The 27,972-nt window shown below is 42.7% G+C and overlaps 1 protein-coding gene and 1 long non-coding RNA gene across 2 annotated transcripts in view; one reads left to right on the plus strand and one right to left on the minus strand.

The window, feature by feature from the left end:
- Nucleotides 1-4,805: 4,805 nt before the first annotated feature.
- Nucleotides 4,806-27,899, minus strand: LOC141110618 (uncharacterized). The gene is made up of 5 exons (XM_073602060.1): nt 27,741-27,899; nt 18,898-19,017; nt 15,199-15,351; nt 8,406-8,558; nt 4,806-5,119 (listed from the first exon to the last, which is right to left on the minus strand). Exons 1-5 carry the CDS (start codon nt 27,787-27,789, stop codon nt 4,944-4,946), a joined length of 651 nt encoding a protein of 216 aa, XP_073458161.1. The 5' UTR covers nt 27,790-27,899; the 3' UTR covers nt 4,806-4,943.
- Nucleotides 27,154-27,972, plus strand: part of LOC141110620 (uncharacterized) — a 69,195-nt gene continuing 68,376 nt past the window's right edge. The window contains exon 1 of the long non-coding RNA XR_012236307.1: nt 27,154-27,294. This is a non-coding gene — a long non-coding RNA (uncharacterized lncRNA). The remainder of the gene's footprint in view (nt 27,295-27,972) is intronic.

Genomic DNA, 27,972 nt, shown 5'->3' on the forward strand with positions numbered 1-27,972 from the left:
AGCCTCTTGCGTTTATTTTTGAATATTAATTGATTTTTATATTGGCGCACCGCTCCTACCCATTTTATCTGGTTCATGATTGAGGGGTTCTTAATAAATTCTGTTTCAGCCTTTTTACATTCATCTTCCATTTCCTCTTCCTCTTGCCTATTGGTACATTTAATATATGATATTGTAGATCTTACTATCCCTCTTAAGTACGCCTTAAAGGTATCCCATGTTACCCCCTCCATTATACTATCCCCATGGGCCTCCAGAAACATTTCCATTTGCTCCGTTATTCGGTCGTTTGACCCAGTCTGGGCTAGCCAAGGGGGCTGTATTCTATATCCCGGCCGCCTTCCTCTGGGACCCATCTTCAACTCAAAGATAAGTCCAGAGTGGTCAGACACCCCTTTAAGCATGTATGCGACTGTATGCACCATTGGGAGTATTTTCTCATTCCCTAGAACCAGGTCTATCCTAGACATGCTCCCCCTACCCGGAGCATGCCACGAATAGGCCCTGACCCCCGGGTTTCTAGTCCTCCAGATATCAAACCATCCCACCTCCTTCAGGAAGTTCTCCAATATTTTAGACCCTTCACCTCTCCCAAGACTTTTTTTTTCCAAATCTATCCATCTTTGGGTCCAACCACATATTAAAGTCTCCCATACATATAACATATGCCTCTGGATATTCTGACATAAATAACATTGCTTCCTTCAACACTCCCAATGTGGCTGGAGGTGGATTATATATCCCCATAATGACCACTGGGAGTGAGTGCACCAGGGCAAAGACAAAAACATAACGCCCCTCTGGATCTCTCCTTACCCTGATGCACTCCCACGCCACCGATTGGTGCACCATTAAAGAAACCCCTCTCGAAAAAGTTGTGTGACATGAGTGGTAAGACCATTGGATTATATATCCCCATAATGACCACTGGGAGTGAGTGCACCAGGGCAAAGACAAAAACATAACGCCCCTCTGGATCTCTCCTTACCCTGATGCACTCCCACGCCACCGATTGGTGAACCATTAAAGAAACCCCTCTCGAAAAAGTTGTGTGACATGAGTGGTAAGACCATTGTATCCATGTTTTTTTTTAAGTGATCAAGTCTCTCTTTAACCATATGTGTTTCTTGAATGCAAATTATTTTGGCCTGAGTTTTCCTAACTTTCCCGTTTTACTCGCGTACCCATACCTCTCACATTCCAGGATAAAAAAGTGCAATTACTAGTCGTTTTTACCCATTTTTAGTCATTTTTTTTTACCAGGAAACCTGACCACTACTTAGTAACCATATTTTCGTTTTCCCTACATTCATCCATTCATACATCAAACACATACTTAAATTTAGGGCATTACCGACATATCGCATCAGCTTTTATATAGATAACTCGTCTTGTTTCAGCCTGTCTACTCCTCCACCCCCCCTCCATATAAAAAGAAAAGAAGGGTGAACTCATTTATAAATCCCTTCCTATCATTAGGGAAAGAAAGAAAGGCGGGAGGGGGAGGAAGAGGGAGAGGGCAAGGAAAAAAAAAAAAACACACCATTACTCCCACTCTGTGATGAGCGGGGTACACTATATTCTCCCGCATCTCTCCCATGACCCCTGCTTCAACCTCCAGCAGAGACCACAGGGGGGAGGAGGGAAAAAAGCCAAAAAAAAAAAAATTCAATTACCCCTTCCCTTCCTTCTGTGTTTCGTGTTTAAATTATTAGTCCCCACTAATTCCCTTACCCCTTTATCCCTTTTATCCCTTTTATTCTTAATAACACCCTTTGTTACTCCCACCCCTCCCCCACTTTATTCTATCTCATCTTAATGCATTCATTTCATTAATATAACACCTCTACTATTCCTCCCAAGTGTTTTTTTGTGACTAACTTTGTGATTTTTAAAAACACACAATCAAAAAAAAAAAAAAAAAAAAAGGAAAAGCCCCACCTCCCATTCTTATCACTCCAAAAAAAATTTTTTTTTCAACTCACAACATCCCACTAATCCATCCCCCTCCGGGGGGCACACCATTACTCCCACTCTCTAATGAGCGGGGTGCACTTTATTCTCCCGCATCTCCCCCATGACCTCTGCTTCAACCTTCGGCAGGGGCCACAGGGGGGAGGAGGGGAAAAAAAAAAAAGACACCAAGCAATGAAACAACCCCCACCATTTCTCCTCTCCCTCCCCCACCCCCCTCCCGCCATCAATCAAGCATAGTCCCTCTCCTCCAATATTTTTATCCCGGCAGTCTTTTTTCTTTGGATTTGCTCACGATTTTCCATTTCATGTTATTTAGATACAGGTTTAATTGACCAAATCCACTCTTTAACTTGCTCCGGTGTATTAAAAAACACAGTCTTTCCTCCTTCAACCACTCTCAACCGGGCTGAGTATGCCATAGAGTATTCTATTCCTGCTTCTCTCAATCTCTTTTTAACCTCATAAAAGGTTGCTCGGTGCTTTTGTAGCTCTAGAGAAAAGTTTGGGAATATTGACACTTTACTATTCTCATAGTGGATCTCTCTTTTTTGTCTTGCATTCCGCAGAATTGTGTCTCTGTCTCTACAATTCAAAAGTCGCGCCAGCAGAGGTCTAGGGGGAAGCCCAGGCTTTGGTATTACTGCAGGGACCCTATGAGCCCGTTCCACCGCAAATGCCTTTGATACCTCCATCTCTGGAAATGTTTTTATCAGCCATTTTTCAATAAAGTCCCCCAGGTTAAACCCCTCCACTTTCTCCGGAAGACCTATTATCCTTATGTTATTGCGGCGCATCCGATTCTCAAAATCGTCAGTTTTCTGCTGCCATGTGCCAATCTGCTTTTCTACTATTGCTATCTTTTAAGGTATATGAATTACTGTATCTTCCAATTGACATATCCTGTTTTCAACCTCGGCCATCCTATCTCTGATACTTTGCATATCTTGCCTAATCAATCCAATGTCCATTCTGATCTCAACCATTTTACCTGTCAGTCCCGCACTGCTTGCTTGGATGGCTGCCATTAATTGCCCGCTCACCTGCTCCAGTGTTAGCTTCATAGCTTTCTCTGGCTTCTCAGCTTGGGGCGGAGGCGTGCTGGTTTTCTGGGCTTCCAGCACCGATGGTCCGCCACTCCTTGTCTGCGGAGGGCTCCGCACGCCTTCCATTTTCTCCATCCTCGCATACTCTTTAAGGTGGTTGGCTGCCGATTGTTTAGAACACATCTCGCTGCCGGGTTCCTTCGTTTGTTTTTCGGGGTCTTGGGTTTCGGTTGTAGTAAGTACTGCTCAGGATACTGTCGGAGACTCAGGTTGACTCAGAGCTTCCGCCGCTCACATCCAGTCATATCAGCGGAAGTCACCGAATTAGCATCATATTTCATTGATTTTATTGTTATATATATCATTTGGGATGACGAGGAATCGTCTCCACTTAATACATTTTTAATTTTACATTTTTTTTCTATTCTTATGGGGATTTTGTTATGACCCACAGGATGGCGCAGTGCATTTAATCCTTTTTTAGCTGATTAGGAGCAACTGTTTACCTTGATGATGGGCATATTTTTACCTTTTATGGGGATTTTGTTATGACCCACAAGATGCCGCTGTGCATTCAATTCCTTTTTTAGCTGATTAGGAACAACTGTTTGCCTGATATGATGGACATACTTTCTTACCAATGGCTGCACAGGTCATTCTTTTATTTAACCTATGGTGGGACATGTTCTGTTTACCAATGGGTGTAAAGGTAATTTCTAACTGACCTATGGCAACGCTTCCTTGTCTCTCAATGGGACTATTTAAAGAGCAGCACTAGGCATGTGAACGTACCCCCTGATGATGTCATTTATGATGAAACGATCATCGGGATAGCTCCGTACACATGTTGCTGGACTTGCGCGATCGCTGATTGAAACTTGCAAGGATTTTATCTGTTTGATCTGTTGATTGTGACATGATCATAGCTTGGACTTTTATGTAAGTGTACTGCTTAATAAACCAGATGTTGAGACAGTATCATACTATGTGGAGCCCTTTTGTTTCCTAAACATTCTGATATTGAGGCTTCCTACACTGCATCTTGCATCCTGAGTTGCTGTGAGCCTCCCGGTGTATACCATCCAAGGTTATAGGAGAGGAACGTCCGGACTTCTTTCTCAGTGGATCAGAGATCCAACTAAGCGCTGTGTGACCTCTCTGAGTAAGAGGGGTCGCTGGCTTTTCAGTAGGCCTCCATTTTTATTATGGTGATGGGTGTCACGGCTTCAGGTGTATGATCGTCATTTCCAAACACTCTCTTCTTTCATGAGACTTTCTTTGATGGAATCCAGCTTTATATGAACTTTTTGTTTGCACTTTATTTATTCACATGTGATGTAATTTAGCATATGTGTCTTCAAACTTTATTCACAGTTATTATTGTTTATATACTGTTGATTATCTGCACATTCGTATATTTCGATATTTGTCTGTATTCGCACGAATGCACTTTATTGTTTAGTGTGCACTCTTTTTACATATTCTAATGGATAGATAGAGGGCAGATGGGCCTGGAGGTAGCCCAATCCTCAAAGGCACAGGGGTGCACTGAACACCCAGTATATAGCACAATGGCAGCAAAGATGTCCAGTGTGTCCCCTCATCAATATTCCTGGAGACCTGGTTCCTCCAAGGCAAAAAAGTTGAGAAAAGCTACTGCGGGAATTAATTCTTCATGATACATCATTAAGGCAATGGCATTGTGCAGTGTATTGCATATACCAATTACTGTGTGTAATAATGACAAATGCAAATTGTCTTTGAAAAAACAAAGTAACACTGATGATGAGTTAAAGATTTTATTAACATGCATTTAGCACATCTACTGTTTGATACATCTCAATGCTGTTTTAAGTTGTCATTGTTTCTAAAGCAACCAAAGCTTATGAAGTTTAACACATGCATCAAAGTCCTAACAAAGAATCAAGCATGGCTTTCAGCTGATTTTGGTTCTTTAGCAGGAACAACAGGTATTGCAGGGGTACACGTCTTCTCTACTATTGCTTCTAATTGCTTTGCTCCGAGTGCAAATCCATCCTCCATTATACAACCACCTTCTGTAATGCAGCCTTGCATTGACAATGATACTTCCTTACCATCTGCAAATCAAGATAAGATTTTATTTTTACCAAATACTTCTAAATAGGGTACAGTGAATAATGTTGCTAAACTTGATTTGCTCCAAACCTTGTCACCCTAAGACAGGTAATTTGTTACTTGAAGGATCCCCAGGTAAAAATAGGAGAAAACCCCTGAAAAAAGGAAAATAATGCAACCACCACATCTAAGGATTGGTAACCTGCAATATTTTTCATTTTTGTTTTAGGATTTGGTTGTTCCAAGCTGGAACTACATCAAGGTGGGCAGGGGCAGATCCTTAATTTATAGTAAGGAGATCTGACTGATGGACTCTTCACTGGGTGAAACAATATAGGGTGAATCAACCCACTAGATTTTGCTTCTAATCAAAATATTACTTTGGAGGGATTTGTTCCTTTAAAAAATGGGGAATTTTTTACATGATTGGACGGCTCAAGTGACTTGAGAGAGGAGACAGGAGGGATCATTGCCTTTTCCTATCACATACAGTATGTATAGTTCTAAAATATAGATAGAGATAAAAGAGGATGAAAAGGGGAGGAACATCATTGTTTGATGTTCAATAATAGCAAAAATGTGTTCTTGATTGCTTGATTTTTATTAAAAATGTAATTTCTATGTAAAATATTGTACATATGCAGTCTAAACTATATACAGGGTTCATTTAATATTTATTTCATTTAAGTAGGCAAAGGAACTCCGTGTTGCACCTTAAAGTAAAGGGGATCTTTGGAGCCTTATAAAATTCTTATGGTCAATGAACCTCAAAGTGATTTAAAATGTATGGCAAGGAATACATCACTCCATATAAAGTATCTCACATTTTTGTAAATATTTTATTATATCTTTTCATGTGACAACACTAAAGAAATGACACTTTGCTACAATGTAAAGTAGTGAGCATACAGCTTGTATAACAGTGTAAATTTGCTGTGCCCTCAAAATAACTCAAACACACAGCCATTAATGTCTAAACCGCTGGCAACAAAAGTGAGTACACCCCTAAGTGAAAATGTCCAAATTGGGCCCAAAGTGTCAATATTTTGTGTGGCCACCATTATTTTCCAGCATTGCCTTAACCCTCTTGGGCATGGAGTTCACCAGAGCTTCACAGGTTGCCACTGAAGTCCTCTTCCACTCCTCCATGATGACATCACGGAGCTGGTGGATGTTAGAGACCTTTCGCTCCTCAACCTTCCATTTGAGGATGCCCCACAGATGCTCAATAGGGTTTAAGTCTGGAGACATGCTTGGCCAGTTCATCACCTTTACCCTCAGCTTCTTTAGCAAGGCAGTGGTCATCTTGGAGGTGTGTTTGGGGTCGTTACCATGTTGGAATACTGCCCTGCAGCCCATTCTCCAAAGGGAGGGGATCATGCTCGGCTTTATGTCACAGTACATGTTGGCATTCATGGTTCCCTCAATGAACTGTAGCTCCCCAGTGTCGGCAGCACTCATGCAGCCCCAGACCATGACATGCTTGACTGTAGGCAAGACACACTTGTCTTTGTACTCCTCACCTGGTTGCCGACACACACGGTTGACACCATCTGAATCAAATACGTTTATCTTGATCTCATCAGACAACAAGACATGGTTCCAGTAATCCATGTCCTTAGTCTGCTCGTCTTCAGCAAACTGCGTGCTTTCTTGTTCATCATCTTTAGAAGAGGCTTCCTTCTGGGACAACAGCCATGCAGACCAATTTGATGCAGTGTGCGGCGTATGGTCTGAGCACTGACAGGCTAACCCCCCCCACACCTTCAAACTCTGCAGCGATGCTGGCAGCACTCATACGTCTATTTCCCAAAAACAACTTCAGGATATGACACTGAGCATGTGCACTCAACTTCTTTGGTCGACTGTGGCAAGCCCTGTTCTGAGTGGAACCTGTCCTGTTAAACTGCTGTATGGTCTTGGTCACCATGCTGCAGCTCAGTTTCAGGGTCTTGGCAATCTTGTTATAGACCTAGACCATCTTTATCAAGAGCAACAATTATTTTTTTCAGATCCTCAGAGTTCTTTGCCATGAGGTGCCACGTTGAACTTTCAGTGACCAGTATGTGAGATTGAGAGCGATAACACCAAACTTAACACACCTGCTCCCCATTCACACCAGAGACCTTGTAACACTAACAAGTCACATGACTCCAGGGAAGGAAAATGGCTAATTGGGCCCATTTTCACTTAGGGGTGTACTCACTTTTGTTTCCAGTGGTTTAGACATTAATGGCACAGTACATGTTGGCATTCATGGTTCCCTCAAGGAACTGTAGCTCCCCAGTGCCGGCAGTACTCATCCAGCTCCAGACCATGACACTTCCACCACCATGCTTGACTGTAGGCAAGACACACTTGTCTTTGTACTCCTCATCTGGTTGCTGCCACACACGCTTGACACCATCTGAATCAAATAAGTTTATCTTGGTCTCATCAGACCACAGGTCAAGGTTCCAGTAATCCACGTCCTTAGTCTGCTTGTCTTCAGCAAACTGTTTGCGGGCTTTCTTGTGCATCATCTTTAGGAGAGGCTTTCTTCTGGGACAACAGCCATACAGCTCAATTTGATGTAGTGTGTGGCGTATGGTCTGAGCAGTGACAGGCTGACCCCCCCACCCATTCAAACTCTGCAGCAATGCTGGCAGCACTCATATGACAAAGACAACCTCTGGATACCTCTGCACTCAACTTCTTTGGTTGACCATGGCGAGGCCTGTTCTGAGTGGAACCTGTCCTGTTAAACCGCTGTATGGTCTTGGCCACCGTGCTGCAGCTCATTTTCAGGGTCTTGGCAATCTTCTTATAGCCTAGGCCATCTTTATGTAGAAAAAACTTTATTTTTTTCAGATCCTCTGAGTTCTTTGCCATGAGGTGCCATGTTGAATTTCCAGTGACCAGTATGAGAGAGTGAGAGCAATAACACCAAATTTAACACACCTGCTCCCCATTCTCACCTGGCACCTTGTAACCTCACCTGGCACCTTGTCATATGACACCGGGGAGGGGAAATGGCTACTTATCTCAATTTGGAGATTTTCACTTGGTGTACTCACTTTTGTTGACAAATGGCTGTGTGTTGAGTTATTTTGAGGGGACAGCAAATTTACACTGTTAAACAAGCTGTACACTCACTACTTTACATTGTAGCAAAGTGCAATTTCTTCAGTGTTATCACATGAAAAGATATAATAAAATATTTACAAAAATGTGAGAGGTGTACTCACTTTTGTGCGATACTGTTTATGTGGTAATCACAATAGAATCATAATTGTTATAGATACATACCGGGCAGCTGAACACGTGACCTAAACGTCAAACACTCAAATTCGTTCCCACGGCACAATATCATATCATTGCTTTTGCAGCCATCAGTAGATGTATTCACATAGCAGCTTGGACACTTGAAGTGGTTAAGTGGCATTTTATCACGACATTGTTCTGCAAAATAAAAATAAATTAATACATTTTCTATCTATCTATCTATTTATGTACATACCTGGGAACTTTCCAATCGAGTTTGGGGTGGAGGAAGTTGACCTGTCCTGAACAGTCCTGACCTCAACCCGATAGAACACTTTTGGGATGAATTAGAGCGGAGACTGTGAGCCAGGCCTTCTCATCCACAGTAGTGCCTGACCTCACAAATGCACTTCTGGAAGAATGGTCAAACATTCCCATAGACACACTCCTAAACCTTGTAGATAGCCTTCCAAGAAGAGGTATAGCTGCAAAGGGTGGGCCAACTCAATATTGAACTCTATAGACTAATGCCCCGTACACACGGTCGGACTTTGTTCGGACATTCCGACAACAAAATCCTAGGTTTTTTTCCGACGGATGTTGGCTCAAACTTGTCTTGCATACACACGGTCACACAAAGTTGTCGGAAAATCCGATCGTTCTAAACGCGGTGACGTAAAACACGTACGTCGGGACTATAAACGGGGCAGTGGCCAATAGCTTTCATCTCTTTATTTATTCTGAGCATGCGTGGCACTTTGTCCGTCGGATTTGTGTACACACGATCGGAATTTCCGACAACGGATTTTGTTGTCGGAAAATTTTATCTCCTGCTCTCCAACTTTGTGTGTCGGAAAATCCGATGGAAAATGTCCGATGGAGCCCACACACGGTCGGAATTTCCGACAACACGCTCCGATCGGACATTTTCCATCGGAAAATCCGACCGTGTGTACGGGGCATAAGACTGGGATGCCATTAAAATTGATGTGCGTGTAAAATAGGTTGGTAAAATAGTGTGTGTGTTATGGAACTCATATGATATGTTATTCTAGACCCTTTAAGGGTAGGACACTCACATGTTACCCCCCCCCTTTTTTTTTTTCTTGTTTTGTACAACACTTTTTTGTTATTTGACTGAACATATGATTACTGACTTATTGTCCATGTCATTTTGTTTAATTTGTAATACCTTTAATAAAGAAAATTGAAAAGAAAATAGTGTGTGTGTGTGTATATATATATATATATATATATATATATATATATATATATATATATATATATATAATATTTCGTAGACAGAACTTGCGGGACTGGCCCTGTGCTGTGTATACTCTGCTGAGATTCTGGGCTGTATACTCTGCTGTGATTCTGGGGCTGTATACTCTGTCCTGTGATTCTGGGGCTGTATACTCTGTCCTGTGATGCTGAGCTGTATACTCCTGACACTATGGGTGGAAGCAAGTGGAATACAGGGGACGGAGTGGGTGGATGCTATAGGGGTGGTGCTTATAAGTGGAGGGGTGGGTCTGGCGCCCCAACATCCTAAAACTTCACCAGCCGCCACTGCCCTGCACATCCATATAATATCAGAGGAGGAGGTGAGGGGATTTACACAGCCATGCAATTCTAGCGGCATTGGACTTCTCCACTCCTTCTCTAGTTATAGCTGCTAGTCTGCAACAGCCTCTTTCTCTGCCACTCTGTAGGAGGAGGAATTTTTGGGGTGGGGGATTAGCTCTGTCAGGAGAAGGTAATTTGTGGTTGTACAGTTGTTGTCTGTGTGTTACCTACTTTCCGTATGATACACACCCTTGATAAGAATCTGGTATGTATTTGGGGGTGTGGGCCCCACCTCATTGGGTAGCAGAATCAGTTTGCTTATCTACCGTTAGATGACTCTGTTGCAATTTTGGTATGGTAAGGGAAAAGTTATAAGCAGGGGTTAGCTCCCTTTTAGAGAAATCCCTCCCTAGGGATGCCAAGATATAGACCTACACTGAGATGAGCTAAGGGGCCCTATGCGGGCTGAATTTCCAGGAGAGGTGGTATAGATCAGGGTTTTTCAACCAGGGTGCCGTGGACAGATCCCAATCTGATCGCTACTCTGTGTTAACTCCCATGCAGTGCGACTCTGCGAGGAGAGAAGGAGCACAGCCCACACGGCTCTCTCCTGTAACCATGTATACTATTGTCAGCAAAGCAGAAAGCTGTGCGTGCCGCCCGCCTGCGTCCTTCCAACCGATGACTCATCAATTGTTAAGGTTAAGCTTTCTGCTTTGCTGGCAATAGTACACATAGCTGCAGGGAGGAGGAGATAGCTGTGCATACTGTGCTCTCTCTCTCCTCGCAGAGTCGCACTGCATGGGAGTTAAAGTGGAGTTCCACCCAAAAATAGAACTTCCGCTTTAAGGGAGGTGACCCCCTAACATGCCACATTTGACATGTAATTTTTTTGGGGGGGGGAGCCAGTACCCTCTTTTTAGAGGGTCCCAGCTCCCACTTCCTCCTGGTGCACCACAGCACCAGAAGGGAGATCACCTCTCGCCCCTCCCTCTCGGCCATCATCTGGGACACGTCACAGGTCCCAGATGATTGCCCGGCCAGTCACGGTGCGTGGCGGAGCTCACGCATGTGCAGTGGGTGCCTGGCTGTGTAACCACAGCTGGGCGCCCAAAGTTACAATGCCGGTGCCGCAGAGAGGAGGGGGAGACGAGTGGGGCTTTGATTCCCCACATCGCTGGACCCTGGGACAGGTAAGTGTCCGATTATTAATAGTCAGCATCTGCAGTAATTGTAGCTGCTGACTTTTAATTATTTTTTTAAGCAGAACTCCGCTTTAACACACACAGCCCACAGTTGGGGAAGCAAGATTGGGAGGAAGAAGAGCAATAGCAGCTGATCATATTTTACTGGGAGAGGATACAGAGCAGTAGGTGGTCATTCAATGGGGAATGAAGGAAAAGGAAGCAGAGAGAACTGATCGTGAAACATGGAGGGAGGGAACACTGCACAAGAGTTAAAGTGGTTGTAAAGTCAGAAGTTTTTTTTATCTTAATGCATTAAGATAAAAAGCATTCTGTGTGCAGCAGCCCCCTCTCAGCCCCCCTAATACTTACCTGAGCTGCTGTCAATCAAAGTCAGTTAGCCAATCGGGAGAGAGGGGGCGGGGCCAAACCGCAGCTCCATGTCTGAATGGCTTAGGTGCCCCATAGCAAGCTGCTTGCTGTGGGGGCACTCAATGGGAGGGAGGGGCCAGAAGCTCCAGTTAGAGACCCAAGAAGCGAAGGATCCAGGCTGCTCTGTGAAAAACCAACTGCACAGGGTAGGTAAGTATAATGTGTTTGTTATTTTAATAGAAACAAAATGAGACTTTACAATCACTTTAAGGACAGCCCACATTTGTGCTAAGCGGGGGGGATTTGAGAGGATTGTGCTGGGAGAGGGAATTTGGGGGAGGGGATTGGAGTGTGGTTTGCGCTAAGAGTGAGGATTTAGGAACTGTTGGGTTTGTGCTGTGAGGGGGGATGGGGGGGTTGTGCTAGGAGGAGGAATTTGGGGGGAGGGTGCTAGGAGGGGGGATTTGGTGAGAAATTTGTGCTAGGACAGGGGATTTAAGAGGTTTTGTGCTAGGAGGAGGTTTTGGGGGGGGCGGGGTTTTGCTATGAGGGGGAATTTGGTGGGCTTTGTGCTAGGAGGAGGAATTTGGGGGATGCGTGCTAGAAGGAGGAATTTGGAGGAGTTACAATCTAAGATCACTGAACTTCGCCTCACAGACTACATTTTAGGGCTTGTTCACACCAGGTGCAGTGAGGTAACAGGGGCCTTGTGTGAGAGTAACGGTGGATGCTTGGGAATTAATGTCATCAGGGAGCATTTCCTGATGGGCAAAGCTATAGAAGGGACATTTGGAAGAGACTAGTATACTAAAGGAGGCATCTTCAAGCTTTTGGGCATCTTGTCCCCCTAACCTTCAGCTGCGGGTCCCGTGACTCTGTGATGGACAGCATAAGGTAGTGGACTTTGTATATACATAGAGAAGTGGTCCGAATGGAGGAGAGTCAGTAGGGAAGATGGCTAAAAGATGTGTACTTGTGCTCTGCACTGAAATAACTGCTAAAGAATGTTTAACCTTTCACATTGTTTTCTTGTGAAAAAAAAAAAACCTTGCACATTGCATTCTGCTCTGAAGATTCTGATAGTATGTCAAATGTGAAATGGCATGGGAAATAATGTGAAGATATGAAGGTGCAGTAAAGTGCTGAAAATGCATTCATGTGTGGACATTCCTTTATTAAGTGTTAGTAATAGGGCTAGGAATTTGAAGCAGTTCAATGAATGTTCTAATCAAAAGGAAAAGAGGAGTGGGACTGGTACAACTTGGTGCCAACATCTGACCATACTATCAGAATCTTTAGTGCAGAACGCCATATGAAAGGTTAAACATTCTTTTAACAGTTATTTAAGTGCAGAGCACAATTATACATCTTTTAGCCATCTTCCCTCTTGACTCTCCTCCTTGGGAGCACCAAAGCATTGGGACCACTTCCCTATGTAACTTTGCCCAGCAGAAAATCCTCCCTGATGACATCTATTCCCAAGCTTCCACCTTTACTCTTAACCCATACACATTATAAAACAAAGGAAGCTTGCAGGGAAGATTGAATTAACGCCATTTTAATGGCTTTTTTTCTTTTCCTTCGTAAAAATATCAATTTTGCTATATTACTTTGTTCACAAATGCATCACTTGCCGGTCGAGTTTAGGGGCATTTTTAATGTTGCACTTTCAGCAATATTAAAGTCACTGCTCTGCAAAATTGTATTTGCAATGGTGAAAGTCCCCTGGGGCAGTGCCGCATGCACTTCTTTTGCCAATCCACTGGCTATTAGCCTTAAATTGGAGAAAAGAGATTTGACAGATTCAGCTCTTATTGACTTCAATGTGGTTTAGACTAGGCATCAGAACTTTTAATATGTTTGGCCACACCTCTGCAAACTGAGGATGCAGATGAAACAAGGAAGAAGAGGTGGGTTTGGTGGCCCACCTTTATGCTGCAGTTCAGGGAGCTTTCAGTGCTCCATGGAGAGTGTAGTAGAGGGAATTAATTCTGCAGAGTGGAGCCAGTCTCATCTGGTTGGTTTTGGGCTGGTGCACCACTGGGTAGAGGTGGGTCAGGCTTAGTATTGCCACCTTTACTTCAAGCCAAACCTGAACCCTTTAGCCTGGGACACACTGCTGCTCCTAAATTCAAATATAGGAGCTTTTGCCTTTTTTTTTATGACGGGGTGTCCATGCACACATAGGCTTTTACCAGAGTTTAGGAGCAGCAGAATTTAGAGGCAGTTAAATTCTCCTCTCCCGAATGCAATTCTTCTGCTGATTCTTCAAGCTTTTGGGCATAAAAAACTCCAAACACTGTTAGGGACTTATTCATTTCAATGGCCAGAATAAATTACAATTCCGGCCAATGAAATAAACACCCAAACACCAAATGCTGCTAAACCCACCTAAACTGGTTGAAAAAATGCAGCTTAGGTGAGTTTTTAACTTTTTAAACCAGTGTGCATTAAACCTTATTCTGGCACAGCAGTATGGGGAGTTCAACTTCCAGGCAGACCTTGTGTGACGACACCTGCCTGATCCTGCACACATGTCCTGCTCTCAGGCTACTATTGGATGGATACCATGTAAAACCGCCTGCACCTTGCCACCTCTTGGAGTTTGGCATCTGTGCATCCAAGCAACCACTACCTACAATGTTTACAGTCAACAGATGCTGAGCATTACAGAGAGCTGGAGAACTGAGCCCAGCCAGTAATGAGCTGGCAAGAAAAGCCAACATTGCTGGCCTGACTATGGCAAGTTCCCAGGTATATCTTTCTATCTGTTGGTATTTCTTCACCTTGTTGTCCTCAGCTTATAACATCCAGTGGTGGATGTTGATGGAATAGGGTCCTATATAGGAAAACAGTTTGGCGCACCTTTTGAACTTCAGTTTTAGATGCAATCTTGTTTTAGGTCAGGCTACCTGGCTAATGCTAATGCCGCGTACACACGAGCGGACTTTTCGACCAAACTGGTCCGACGGACTTTCGGTGGACTTCCAACGGACTTTCTCGACGAACGGACTTGCCTATACACGATCACCCCACAGTCCGATGGATTCGTACGTGATGACGTAAAACCGGACTAAAATAAGGGAGTTGATAGCCAGTAGCCAATAGCTGCCCTAGCGTCGGTTTTAGTCCATCGGACTAGCATACAGACGAGCGGACTTTTTGATAGGAACTGGGTCCGGCGGAGTTCCGACGTAAAGATTTGAAACATGTTCCAAATCTAAAGTCCGTCAGATTTTCGACCGAAGAAGTTCGCTGCAGGCCCGATGAAGCCCACACACGGTCGAATTGTCCGCCGGACTCGGACCAGTCCGGTCGAAAAGTCTACTCGTGTGTAGGCGGCATAATACTCTTGCTTGCTAGTGATTAATGCAACTAAAGAAGCTCTATCTAGGTTCACCTAGCTTCAAACAGAAAATCCTTTGCATGCACGTATCTGTATAAACTGCTCAGCATACAGTAGTAGTTCATGGGTAACAATTCATCATCTACAAGCACTTTCCCTGTAGTGATGTAGACTTTGTCCTTGAAGATGATGAATATTTTAGTTTTACATAAAGTGATGAAGGGTCCAGATTGTGGAGATGTGCTTCTTTATTTATACTTTCAAACTTACAGTTGCTTGCTGAATTACTGCACTTCTTTTTTGCTTCAAAAAATAGTAGGAAGACAACAAAACTATAATTATTTTCACAGACAAGGATAAATAAACTCACCCTTATACTCCAGTATGGCGTTACTGTTGTCTCCTTCCTTACATTCACCACTCATTCGGAGGCTGAAGCCATGGTTTGTTGATATGGTGACGCAATTATCACACATTATATCCGTTGCACACGTTTTTTTCACACTATTATAAACCACATTGCCTGAAAAAATATCACAAAGCATGAAAGTGAACATTTGTCTTACAAGAAATGACTGGGCTAACAAAAACTAGCATTGGATAAGGTAAGTATGCAAGTGCTAAATCTGATTTTGGGATATAGTTATGGGTTAGGTCAATCTAAAGTTGGCTATACACTGTTAGTATTTTTTTTAGCCTGAACAAAGGATGGGATTCCCCTGAAGTTATGCCCCCCCTGTCGGGACATTGTGCTGTTGCCAAAATACACTGATCAGCGGCTGTAGCCACTGATCGAGAAACATTTTCCAGTTTAGTAGTTAGAGTGAAGGTCAAGGTTAGGGTTTATGGGGCTAACTGTTAGGTTAAACATTAGGGGTTGGTTAAATTGTAACAGTTGGGTGTTAGGGTTAGGTTTAGTAACACAATGGGATTGATTTATGAAAACTGGAGAATGCACAATCCAGTGCAGCTGTACATGGTAGCCAATTAAATTCTAACATCAGCTTGTTCAATTAAGCTTTGACAAAAAACAGAAGAGATGCTGCCTTCTATATAACAGCAAATCTCCCACCCAGTGGCAGCTTGTGCTCAATTTTTTGGGAGGGGCGGCAAACAAACACACCGCCAGGTCTGCACTCACCCGATATACGGTCATGGCTTCCCTGGCTTCTCCTTCCAGCTAATCTGGTCTTAAGGTCCGCCTACTGTTCTGATTAGCGGAGAGGGGAAGCTAGAAGACCATAGCGAATATTGGGTGAGTTCGACCTTTTTGAAGCCAATCAGAGCCTCAGGCTCTAATCATGTGCTTCCAAAAAAAAAAAGTCCGGTGCCCCACATGAAATTAGGGGGGCTGCGCCCCTAATGGACCGGCCGCCGCTGTTCCCATCCCTCCACTCTGCTGTTCATTCACAGAAGGCTTTTTTATTTTGTGAATAAGCTAATATAATACAATGTTCTCTGTGACTGGGCAAGGGGAGGGGCAGCCACAATGGCTGCAGGTGACTATGCAGTTGTAGAGCTGAGACCAGAAGGTCCAGTGATGGAGAAAATATAGCAAAAACTATGCTCTTGGCACTTAGTAAAAATGTAATTGTAAATCAAAGAGATAAGTCCATAAGGTGGCATACACCTTGTTGGACTTAATCGAGATCGAGATATGTTTTCCAGCTTAGTGTTTAGGGTGAAGGTCAAGGTTAGTGTTTATGGGGCTAAATGGTAGGTTACATATTAGGGGGCTGGTTAAATAGTAACGTTTGAGTGTAATGGGGCGTACACACGGTCAGACTTTTCGACCGGACTGGTCTGACGGACGCCGACGGACCAAATCCGGGGGACAATCCGATCATGTGTGGGCTTCACCGGACCTTCAGCGGACTTTTCCAGTCGCATATCTGACGGACTCTAGATTTGGAGCAGGCTTCAAATCTTTACGTCGTAACTTCGCCGGACCCAGAAATCCGCTCGTCTGTATGCTAGTCCGACGGAAAAAAAACAACGCTAGGGCAGCTATTGGCTACTGGCTATCAATTTCCTTATTTTAGTCCGGTGTACGTCATCACGTACGAATGCGTCGGACTTTGGTGTGATCGTGTGTAGGCAAGTCCGTTTGTTAGAAAGTCCGTCGGAAGTCCGTCAAAAGTCAGTCGAAAGTCCGCTGGAAAGTCTGTCGGACCAGTCCGGTCGAAAAGTCCGCCCGTGTGTACGTGGCATAAGGGTTAGCTTTAGTAACACAATGGGATTGATTTACGAAATCTGGAGAGTGCAAAATCTGGTACAGTTGTGCATGGTAGCCTATTAACTTCTAACATTAGTTTGTTCAATTAAGCTTTGACAGAAAAAAAAAAAAAAATGGAAGCTGATTCATTTCTATGCAGAACTTCACCAGATTTTGCACTCTCCAGTTTTAGTAAATCAACCCCAATAGGTTTGAGGTAAGAGCTAAACAGGATCAGGTTCATTGATAAGTGTTAAGTTTAAGGGCTAAGTGTAGTTAAGTTTGTGTGGGTAAGGGAGCTTAGTTAAGTGTTAAGAAATCCTTCCAAATGTTGAAGTCCGAAAACCTTCCTTTACCTTCCCTAACTGATCTGAATCCTCCTACATTTTGTGTATCACATGCCCCCCATACCCAGATACAGCACTATGCTCACGATGGGAGGGTTTCAACAACACAGGCAGTGCTGTCAATATAAAAAGCAATGGACAGGACAAGGTGTGGCCAGGTGATGATTGACAAGCTACAGGCTTGTGACTCATCAGGGGAAATGGTGTTAGCCACACCCAGGGCTGCTGTGAGAAACCACGGGGCCCCATACAGCCAATCTGTCAGCCCCCTCATCCCAAATAAAGACAGTTTACTATCAGTTATGAATGAACACAGTCAATGATTGCTACCGATCACTCATTATGTTCATTAAGGTAAATGAACACAATGAGTAAATGTGACATATTTACCGGACCCTCCACCCTAAAGGAACCTATGGTGTCCCTGCATCTGCCAGTTGGAAGGAGGAGAGGGAGGCAGGCAGCACAGTGGTGGTGGCAGGGGTACACAGGGGGACCTGGGCAACGGGGGGAAATGTTTGGTGTCCAAGGAGAGTGCTTGGTGCGGGCAGGGGGGCGATTACTGAAACCCATCCCTTGCAAGGCTCACACTTCAGCAGCCAAAAGCTGGCGGAAGGGAGAGGAGAAGAAGTCAGCTTTCAGCTGCCGCCAAGAGAGCCATACAGGGGATCAGTTCTAGTAATTGACAGTAGTAACAAAAGTTAGCTTACAAAAGTAAACAAGCTGCAGCAGTATGAAAACAAGAACTGATATAATAGCAGAGTATAGGCCTGTTTTTTAAAGCCCTGGGGGCCAAGTGGTCCTGAGCGGGGTATCCTCTAGGCCAGGGATATGTAATTAGCGGACCTCCAGCTGTTGCAGAACTACAATTCCCATGAGGCATAGCAAGACTCTGACAGCCACAAGCATGACACCCAGAGGCAGAAGCATGGTGGGACTTGTAGTTTTGCAACAGCTGGAGGTCTGCTAATTGCATATCCCTGCTCTAGGCCCACCAATATCCATACAATGGTACAATTTGTAGCCTATACAAATCTAGGAAGAGGAGATGGATTAGAAACCAGGAAGAAGATAGGCAGAAAAGTGGTGTTAGGGAAGGAAGATTGCGCTCCTGAGGAGTAGAGAGCCAGGGAGGGGATGAGGAAAGCTAGAGAGGAAGGGAGGCCAGGGTTAGAGGCCTAGAGGGGTTAGAGGCCTGACCTCACAAATGCACTTCTAGAAGAATGGTCAAACATTCCCATAGACACACTCCTAAACCTTGTGGACATCCTTCCCAGAAGAGTTGAAGCTGTTATAGCTGCAAAGGGTGGGCCAACTCAATATTGAACCCTATGAGCTATAACTGGGATGCCATTAAAGTTCATGTGCTTTTGTTGACATAGTATATATCAGCATGTAATTCCCCCATGCTAACAAGCTTACCACCTTCCCAGTAAGAGGCGTGCCATTGATTTAAAATATGGTAATCTGGTAAAAGATGCAACACAAAAACACAACCCATACTTACTGGCATTGATGGATTCTGACAGCATCATGCACTTGGTTCCATCACATTCTGTATCCTTTTCTGTGCCGCATTCAGTTGAGTCAAGACTCCAACACCTTTTGCACATGGTTTTGAGATGCCCTAAAATACAAAAAGACAACATGATGGAATTAAAGTGAAAAATCTGTGATTTTCCCATTCAGGGCAAAGTTATCAGTTCAGCTAACTGTTGCTTCTCCTCATCTAACTACTACCTCCCTCCTTTTGTCCCTCTGGCTGCTTTGGAGGATGACAGCTGGCAGTGTCCACGGCACTGCATGGACCTGGTATAGCACAGAGTCTCAGGAAAGGGCGGGTGGCAACATGTTTCAGGAGCACAGCCCCCTTTGCCAAGCTTGCCCAAAGGACAATGTGCCAGCCAGCAATTCTGCTAGGGATTTTGCAGAGCATGGTTGGCAACTCTGCACATGCTCGTTTTTCAGTGAGTTTCTACACTGAGCATTTCCTCCCTATCACATCTGAGCAGCCCATGTGACTATAGAGCAACACATGTGGGCATATACACAGTGGTATATGACAGCCCACTCCCTCTCTCCTCCTCCATGCCCACTAACCGGCTAAACACAATAGGAGATTGGGATATCACATGTAGAATGATGGAGGCTTCACCTTATTCTAAGACACAGGCTAGAAAGGCGTGATGCAGCCTATGACTGGCAGAAATCCACCTACACCAATTGCCAAAAAATAATGAAGATTTGATTTCAAATATTATATTTGTATGACAATTTATAACAGTTTTATTGATATGAATTATTTATTTTTACTCTGTATTCCAAAGGCTGTTTTTGTTTTACTTTGAACATGTGACCAGCAGCGGAGGACTAGAAGCTCCTCCTGCTTATGTTTCCCTGCAGGCAGGCTGGGAAATATCTGGGACATGTGATAGCTGTACATTGATTAGGAAAAGGGTACTTAGATTTTTTTATTAAAATAATTACAGTGCCATCATCCATATACAGGAATAGAAGGGATAATATCAATTAAACTGGGTGTGTTTAGTATCACTTTAACGATATTTACAAAGCAGACTACAAGCACCAGCATACCATCAAACTTAATAAAAAGAGAAGATTGTGAATAAAGGAATATAACACAATGGTATACAATACTAACTGAACTACACAGCACCAAATATAATATAAAGTAATGTGTAAAAATTCACATAAAATATATATCCTAGAAATCATTAAATGTCTAAGTGAAGGCTTTAAAATATACCTAAATTGGTTCTAACAGCTGAAGGTTTTTTACCTTCTATGAGTGAAGGTAAAAAACCTCTGCGTGCAGTGCCCCCCCAAATCCACTGAGCCCTCTCCAATCCGGCGATGTTCACGATAGCCTTGGCTGCCCCAGGACTCTCCCTCCTCATTGGGTGAGACAGCAGCGTGAGCCAATGGGGAGAGAGCAGGGTGGAGCCACGGCTCTGAGTGTCTTATGGACGCATAGAACAGCGGCTCAGGAGGTGCCCCCAGGGCAAGCAGCTTTTTCTGGGGGGGCCAGGAGCACCTATTGGGGACACGGAAAAAAGAGAATCGGAGCTGCTCTGTGCAAAACCACTGCACAGAGCAGGTAAATATAACATGTGTGTTATTTTAACCACTTCAGCCCCGGAAGGATTTACCCCCTTCCTGACCAGAGCACTTTTTACAATTCGGCACTGCGTCGCTTTAACTGCTAATTGCGCGGTCATGCAATGCTGTACCCAAATGAAATTTGCGTCCTTTTCTTCCCACAAATAGAGCTTTCTTTTGATGGTATTTAATCACCTCTGCCATTTTTATTTTTTGCGCTATAAATGGAAAAAGACCGAACATTTTGAAAAAAAATGATATTTTCTACTTTTTGTTATAAAAAAAATCTAATAAACTCAATTTTAGTCATACATTTAGGCCAAAATGTATTCGGCCACATGTCTTTGGTAAAAAAAAATGTCAATAAGCGTATATTTATTGGTTTGCGCAAAAGTTATAGCGTCTACAAACTAGGGTACATTTTCTGGAATTTACACAGCTTTTAGTTTATGACTGCCTATGTCATTTCTTGAGGTGCTAAAATGGCAGGGCAGTACAACCCCCCCCCAAATGACCCCATTTTGGAAAGTAGACACCCCAAGGAAATTGCTGAGAGGCATGTTGAGCCCATTGAATATTTATTTTTTTTGTCCCAAGTGATTGAATAATGACAAAAAAAAAAAAAATTACAAAAAGTTGTCACTAAATGATATATTGCTCACACAGGCCATGGGCATATGTGGAATTGCACCCCAAAATACATTCAGCTGCTTCTCCTGAGTATGGGGATACCACATGTGTGGGACTTTTTGGGAGCCTAGCCACGTACGGGGCCCCGAAAACCAAGCACCGCCTTCAGGATTTCTAAGGGCATAAATTTTTGATTTCACTCCTCACTACCTATTACAGTTTTGAAGGCCATAAAATGCCAAGATGGCACAAAACCCCCCCAAATTACCCTATTTGGGAAAGTAGACACCCCAAGCTATTTGCTGAGAGGCATGGTGAGTATTTTGCAGCTCTCATTTGTTTTTGAAAATGAAGAAAGACCAGAAATTTTTTTTTTTCTTTTTTCAATTTTCAAAACTTTGTGACAAAAAGTGAGGTCTGCAAAATACTCACTATACCTCTCAGCAAATAGCTTGGGGTGTCTACTTTCCAAAATGGGGTCATTTGGGGGGGTTTTGTGCCACCTGGGCATTCCATGGCCTCCGAAACTGTGATAGGCAGTGAAGAGTGAAATCAAAAATTTACGCCCTAGAAAGCCTGAAGGCGGTGCTTGGTTTTCAGGGTCCCGTGCGCGGCTAGGCTCCCAAAAAGTCCCACACATGTGGTATCCCCGTACTCAGGAGAAGCAACAGAATGTATTTTGGGGTGTAATTTTACATATTCCCATGGCATGTTTGAGCAATATATCATTTAGTGACAACTTTGTGCAAAAAAAAAAAAAAAAAAAATTTGTCTCTTTCCCGCAACTTGTGTCACAATATAAAATATTCCATGGACTCGACATGCCTCTCAGCAAATAGCTTGGGGTGTCTACTTTCCAAAATGGGGTCATTTGGGGGGGGTTTTGAACTGTCCTGGCATTTTATGCACAACATTTAGAAGCTTATGTCACACATCACCCACTCTTCTAAACACTTGAAGACAAAGCCCTTTCTGACACTTTTTGATTACATGAAAAAATTATTTTTTTTTGCAAGAAAATTACTTTGAACCCCCAAACATTATATATTTTTTTAAAGCAAATGCCCTACAGATTAAAATGGTGGGTGTTTCATTTTTTTTTTCCACACAGTATTTGCGCAGCGATTTTTCAAACGCATTTTTTGTGGAAAAAACACACTTTTTTAAATTTTAATGCACTAAAACACACTATATTGCCCAAATGTTTGATGAAATAAAAAACATGATCTTAGGCCGAGTACATGGATACCAAACATGACATGCTTTAAAATTGCGCACAAACGTGCAGTGGCAACAAAATTAATACATTTTTAAAAGCATTTAAAAGCCTTTACAGGTTACCACTTTAGATTTACAGAGGAGGTCTACTGCTAAAATTACTGCCCTCGATCTGACCTTCGTGGTGATACCTCACATGCATGGTGCAATTGCTGTTTACATTTGACGCCAGACCAACGCTTGCGTTCGCCTTAGCACGAGAGCAGGGGGGACAGGGGTGCTTTTTTTTTTTTTTGCTTTTTTATCTTATTTTTAAACTGTTCCTTTCATTTTTTTTTTTTTTTAAATCATTTTTATTGTTATCTCAGGGAATGTAAATATCCCCTATGATAGCAATAGGTAGTGACAGGTACTCTTTTTTGAAAAAATTGGGGTCTATTAGACCCTAGATTTCTCCTCTGCCCTCAAAGCATCTGACCACACCAAGATCGGTGTGATAAAATGCTTCCCCAATTTCCCAATGGCGCTGTTTACATCCGGCGAAATCTAAGTCATAAAATGCTCGTAGCTTCTTAGGCCATAGAGATGTTTGGAGCCACTCTGTTCTCTGATCAGCTCTATGGTCAGCTGGCTGAATCACCGGCTGCATTCTCAGGTTCCCTGTTGAGACAGGAGAGCCAGAGAAAAACACGGAAGACGGTGGGGGGGGCATTCCCTCCCACTGTTTGAAAAAGCAGTCTAGAGGCTAATTAGCCGCTAGGATTGCTTTTACATGAAAGCCGACCGCTGGCTGAAAAGAATGATACCAAGATGATACCTAAACCTGCAGGCATCATTCTGGTATAACCACTCAAAGTCGTGAATGGCGTACCTGAAGACAAAAAAATAGTTAACAATAAAGCACAGTAAACGGTAAAGTATAAAAAATTGCATACCTGAAAAGCAAACATGATAAAACATAATAACAATAAAACATCGCAGAATAGAATACAGTAAAAAAGAGCAGAACAATAGATAGAATAGAGAGAGAGAGAACAATAAAACGACAACTATTTTTTTTTTATTTTATATTTTTGTTTTTTTTACACTTTTTTTTGTAACTGTAACTTTTATAACGGTAACCGGTTCCAGGTTCGGGTCTCTCAAAATGCGATGGCATCTTGGGAGACCCTGTGAAAGTGCGCCTAGTCTGTGCAATGCTGTACCCTACGCTAATACTCAACTAGTGAATGGTAGCGTTCAAAACATTCACCAATGCAAAGACCAGGATTGTCAGGACAGGAGGGACAATAATAGCGGGTGTCACGCCTATATCCGCGCTTGCTGCAGACACAACATCTTTTTTGGGGGGGTTCGTTGGGTAGGGGTACTCGGGAGGACATAAAGAAAATGCCTCTCATGCAGCCGACTGCATTTGGTTGGGATGTGAATGGGGGAATTACGGGCGCTGCAGAAGCGGTGGGTTCCCAATTAGGATTGGCAAATGCAGCAGGAAGGACATTATGGGCACGACGGGCCTGTTTGTCTTCTTCTTGGTGGCAGCGGGACACTACTTGTGCTTGCCACCTCACCAGCTTGAACTGCACTTATGGGACTCGCCACGTCACCAAGTGTTACTGCAGTGCTGGTTTGACTACGACCGGGGTGTACTAGGCCGCTGGTGCTTGCCAGTTCACCAAAACGCTACCAAAAAAACTGTTAGCGATCGCAGGGATCAGGCCTGACTCTGCGAACGCTGCAGTTATGCGTTTAGTGTTTTGTAAGTGACAGTGATCGATCGATACTGCACTTGGGTGGGCTGGGCTGGGCCGGGCGGAGGGGCAAAACGCAGGTGCTAGCAGGTATCTGGGCTGATCCCGCTAACACTGCGTTTTTGGGAACCCTAAACTGCTGGGAACGCTAGTATAGATCTGATCGGATCAGATACTATACCACTAAGGGAGGTGTACGGTGCGTGCGTGGGTGTTAGTGCTAATGGCACTAACCTGACGCTGCCTGGGGCTGGTGCTTGCCAGTTCACCAAAACGCTACCAAAAAAACTGTTAGCGATCGCAGGGATCAGGCCTGACTCTGTGAACGCTGCAGTTATGCGTTTAGTGTTTTGTAAGTGTCAGTGATCAATCGATACTGCACTTGGGTGGGCTGGGCTGGGCCGGGCGGAGGGGCAAAACGCAGGGGCTAGCAGGTATCTGGGCTGATCCCGCTAACACTGCATTTTTGGGAACCCTAAACTGCTGGGGACGCTAGTATAGATCTGATCGGATCAGATATTGATCCGTTCAGATACTATACCACTAAGGGAGGCGTATGCTGCATGCGTGGGTGTTAGCGGTACTGGCGCTAATCTGACGCTGCCTCTGGCGATGCATATCACCGCCGGGTGATCAGGGGGCTAAACCTTTATTTGGTAATAAACAGCGGGTGCCCTGACACAATAAAAAAAAAACAAACTAACCAGCGTCACCCGTAACGGTTATACGGTGATCAGTGGTGAAAGGGTTAACTAGGGGGCAATCAAGGGGTTAAAACATTTATTAGGTAGTATATGGGGGTCCCTGACGCTATAAAACGCTGACGGCGAACCTAAATATTTACCTCCCTAACTAGCGTCACCAGTGACACTAATACAGCGATCAGAAAAATGATCGCTTAGCGACACTGGTGACGGGGGGTGATCAAGGGGTTAAAACTTTATTAGGGGGGGTTAGGGGGGTACCCTAGACCTAAAGGGGGCTAATACTAACTGCCCTAACACTTCTAACTGTCACAAACTGACACCATGCAGTAATCAGGAAAAAAAAAAAAAACCCTGCTTGTGTCAGTGTGACAGGGAGGGGTGATTGGGGGGGGATCGGGGGGCGATCGGGGGTGTAATGTATGCCTTGCATGTTCTACTGTGTTGTGTAGTGTTTTACACTTATTCAGATGTCTTCTCTCCTCGGCGCCGGAACGGAAACTGCCGAGCCGAGGAGAGATGACATCACATCCTCTGCCTCTGTGTACTATACAGAGGCAGGGGATGTTTCTCATTGGCTGGGAGCGATCGCGAGGGGGGGGCCACGATCGGATGGCCTCCCCCTCGCCTCTCAATGCTCCCAGACAAATGCCGACCGCCGCTGGCACCGGGGGGGGTCCGATAGGACCCCCCGCCCGCGGGAAGGCAATCACGTACCAGGTACGTGATTTTGCCTGCCCGTGCCATTGTGTTCACGTATATAGGCGTTAGGCGGTCGGCAAGTGCTTAAATTTAAAAGAGAACAAAACTTTAATACTACTTTAATAGTGAACAATACTATAATACTATATATATATATATATATATATATATATATATATATATATATATATATATATATATATATATATATATATATATATATATATATATATATATATATATATATACTACAATAATATTAAACAAAACAAAAAATTATTATAAAGATTATATAAAATGTGTAAGAAATATATATGAATAGGTATAAAAATTTGAAAAAATTAAAAACTATTTATATATAAAAATATATTAATATAAAAAAAAATAACCAAAGGCTTATGAGATTAGATAAATAAGAATATGGTATGGCGCAAAGCTGGGACATGATCAGTGGCATAGTTATATATATGAAATTAAAAATATTAAGGTAAAATAATAGACATATGCACTGCTGAAAAATTCATTTGTTTTTGTTTTTTTCGTTTCTCGGATCAATTGTTATGATCGCAATTCGTAAATTCGAAAGAAATTGTAAATTCGAAAAAAATCAGAAATTCTAAAAAACTCAGAAATTCATGAAATTCGTAAAAATTGGAAATTCAAAAAACAAAAAAATTGGGAAATTTGAAAAAAAAACCCCGGAAATTTGAAAACTAGAAAATTCGAAAATCTGAAATAAAAACTAACTACCGTAATAATAACTTAACTATTACTAATTATTAAATTATAGGTATTGGAATTTTCTTTCAAATTTGGCTGTTAGTGAATGAATACCAATTTATACGAAGTTACGAATTATCCCAAATAACGAATGATGCATCTAAACAAATGGAACGGAACAAATGAATAATAAATAATAATAATAAAAAAATGTATTATTATTATAGTAATTTATTATTATTAATTCTTTACTTTCCATTTGTTTAGATATGGCATTCGTTATTTCGGATAATTCATAACTTCGGATAAATTAGTATTCTTTACGTTCACTAACAGCCAAATTTGAAAGGAAATTCCAATATGACAAGTATGATGTCACTAAGTTTGCAGCTCAAAAATTATTCCCCAAAATTCACTAATAATCAACTATTATGTTTACCTTAAAATATAATAAAATTACATGAGAGAGATGAGGAAAATAATAATACGTGACAAACTAAATATTACATATTGACAAAAAATGATACAATTGATATAACCTAAGCTAATAATTACTAATAAACCAGTTAATGCCAAATTCAATTTTGTGACCTAGCGGATGAAGGGTCTCATGTATCCAAAAAGATTCCCGCTGGATGAGGGTGGTCATTTTATTACTTCCCTCCCAATGGGGGTTATTTTTAAATTCCCCAAAAAATTAAGGAGGAGAAGTCTTTATTGTAATGAGTTGCATCATAGTTTGAGATGCTATGCTTAGGGTAACCTTTTGTAATGCATTGGGCATGTTCCCTAATTCTCATACACATTGGTCTTTTGGTTTGTCCAATATATTGGATCTGGCATGGGCATTGGAGGGCATAGACTACTCCCTCTGTTCTACGTGTTATGAAATATATCTGAGAAGTATAGCCAAAGCTTTTTTTGGCTGTTCTTGTCCTATGGATCATAGGAGTGCAGTTCATTTGAAAGCTTGCTAAAGTATTGTTTGATTGCCAAGTTCTTGGTCTTAGAGCTGGAGATGGACAGATGCAGGATTGGATCAAAGCTGCATCCACCTAAGTGGGTATAGATTTTGATTTTTTTTTTTTTTGTGAAACCCATACTTCTCTTTTAACATCCATCTGGGGCCATGTGTCTTTATTGTTAGCCCTGGATGGACCAGTAAGACATTTTTGATGGACCCTCTCTATAAGTTCAGGGTTATATTGCTTATCAACAAACTTCTTTTTCAGTAACTGACCTTTCAAAATATTATCAGCTCTGTATCTCTGGCAGAAACAACTGGTATTCTATTGCATTTTATAAATAGTTTTAGCAAAATGCTTTCAATTATATATTTAACAGACACAATTGGAGTAAATAAGACCAGTTCGTTGTTAAGATTTACACACTCTGTGGCTTCCAATTTACTACTTCCAGTTTGTATTAGAGTACAAATGTTTAGCACAATGGAGGAACACAAATTAAAAAACAAAATACAATTTTATGCCATAAGTATTTCTTACCTGTAGTTACCATGGCACTCAAGATCAAGACAATGAAGGTTTTACTCATGGTTATGAAAGTTATGGTTATGGTTCAGGTTTGAAGGCCAATATTCGAGTAGTCTGACAGATCTTGTACCTGAAACTAGAGTTGAGTGAGGGTTTGGGAATATAGGAGAGATATTTATACTAATTTGAGTTTCATTTTGTGCCAAGGTACAGGGTACAAGGTGTACAAGCAGTTCCTCTTTGG

Source organism: Aquarana catesbeiana, linkage group LG10, assembly GCF_042186555.1.
Source record: "Aquarana catesbeiana isolate 2022-GZ linkage group LG10, ASM4218655v1, whole genome shotgun sequence".
NCBI classification, from domain to species: domain Eukaryota; kingdom Metazoa; phylum Chordata; class Amphibia; order Anura; family Ranidae; genus Aquarana; species Aquarana catesbeiana.

Excerpts from the sequence above, each read along its gene's own strand:
- LOC141110618 (XM_073602060.1), bottom strand. The coding sequence starts at position 27,789 with ATGAGTAAAACCTTCATTGTCTTGATCTTGAGTGCCATGGTAACTACA. Across the intron at positions 15,352-18,897 it reads GTCAGAATCCATCAATGCCA|GCAATGTGGTTTATAATAGT; the intron begins GTAAGTATGGGT and ends ATATTTTTTCAG. Across the intron at positions 8,559-15,198 it reads CGCCATACTGGAGTATAAGG|AACAATGTCGTGATAAAATG; the intron begins GTGAGTTTATTT and ends TTTATTTTGCAG.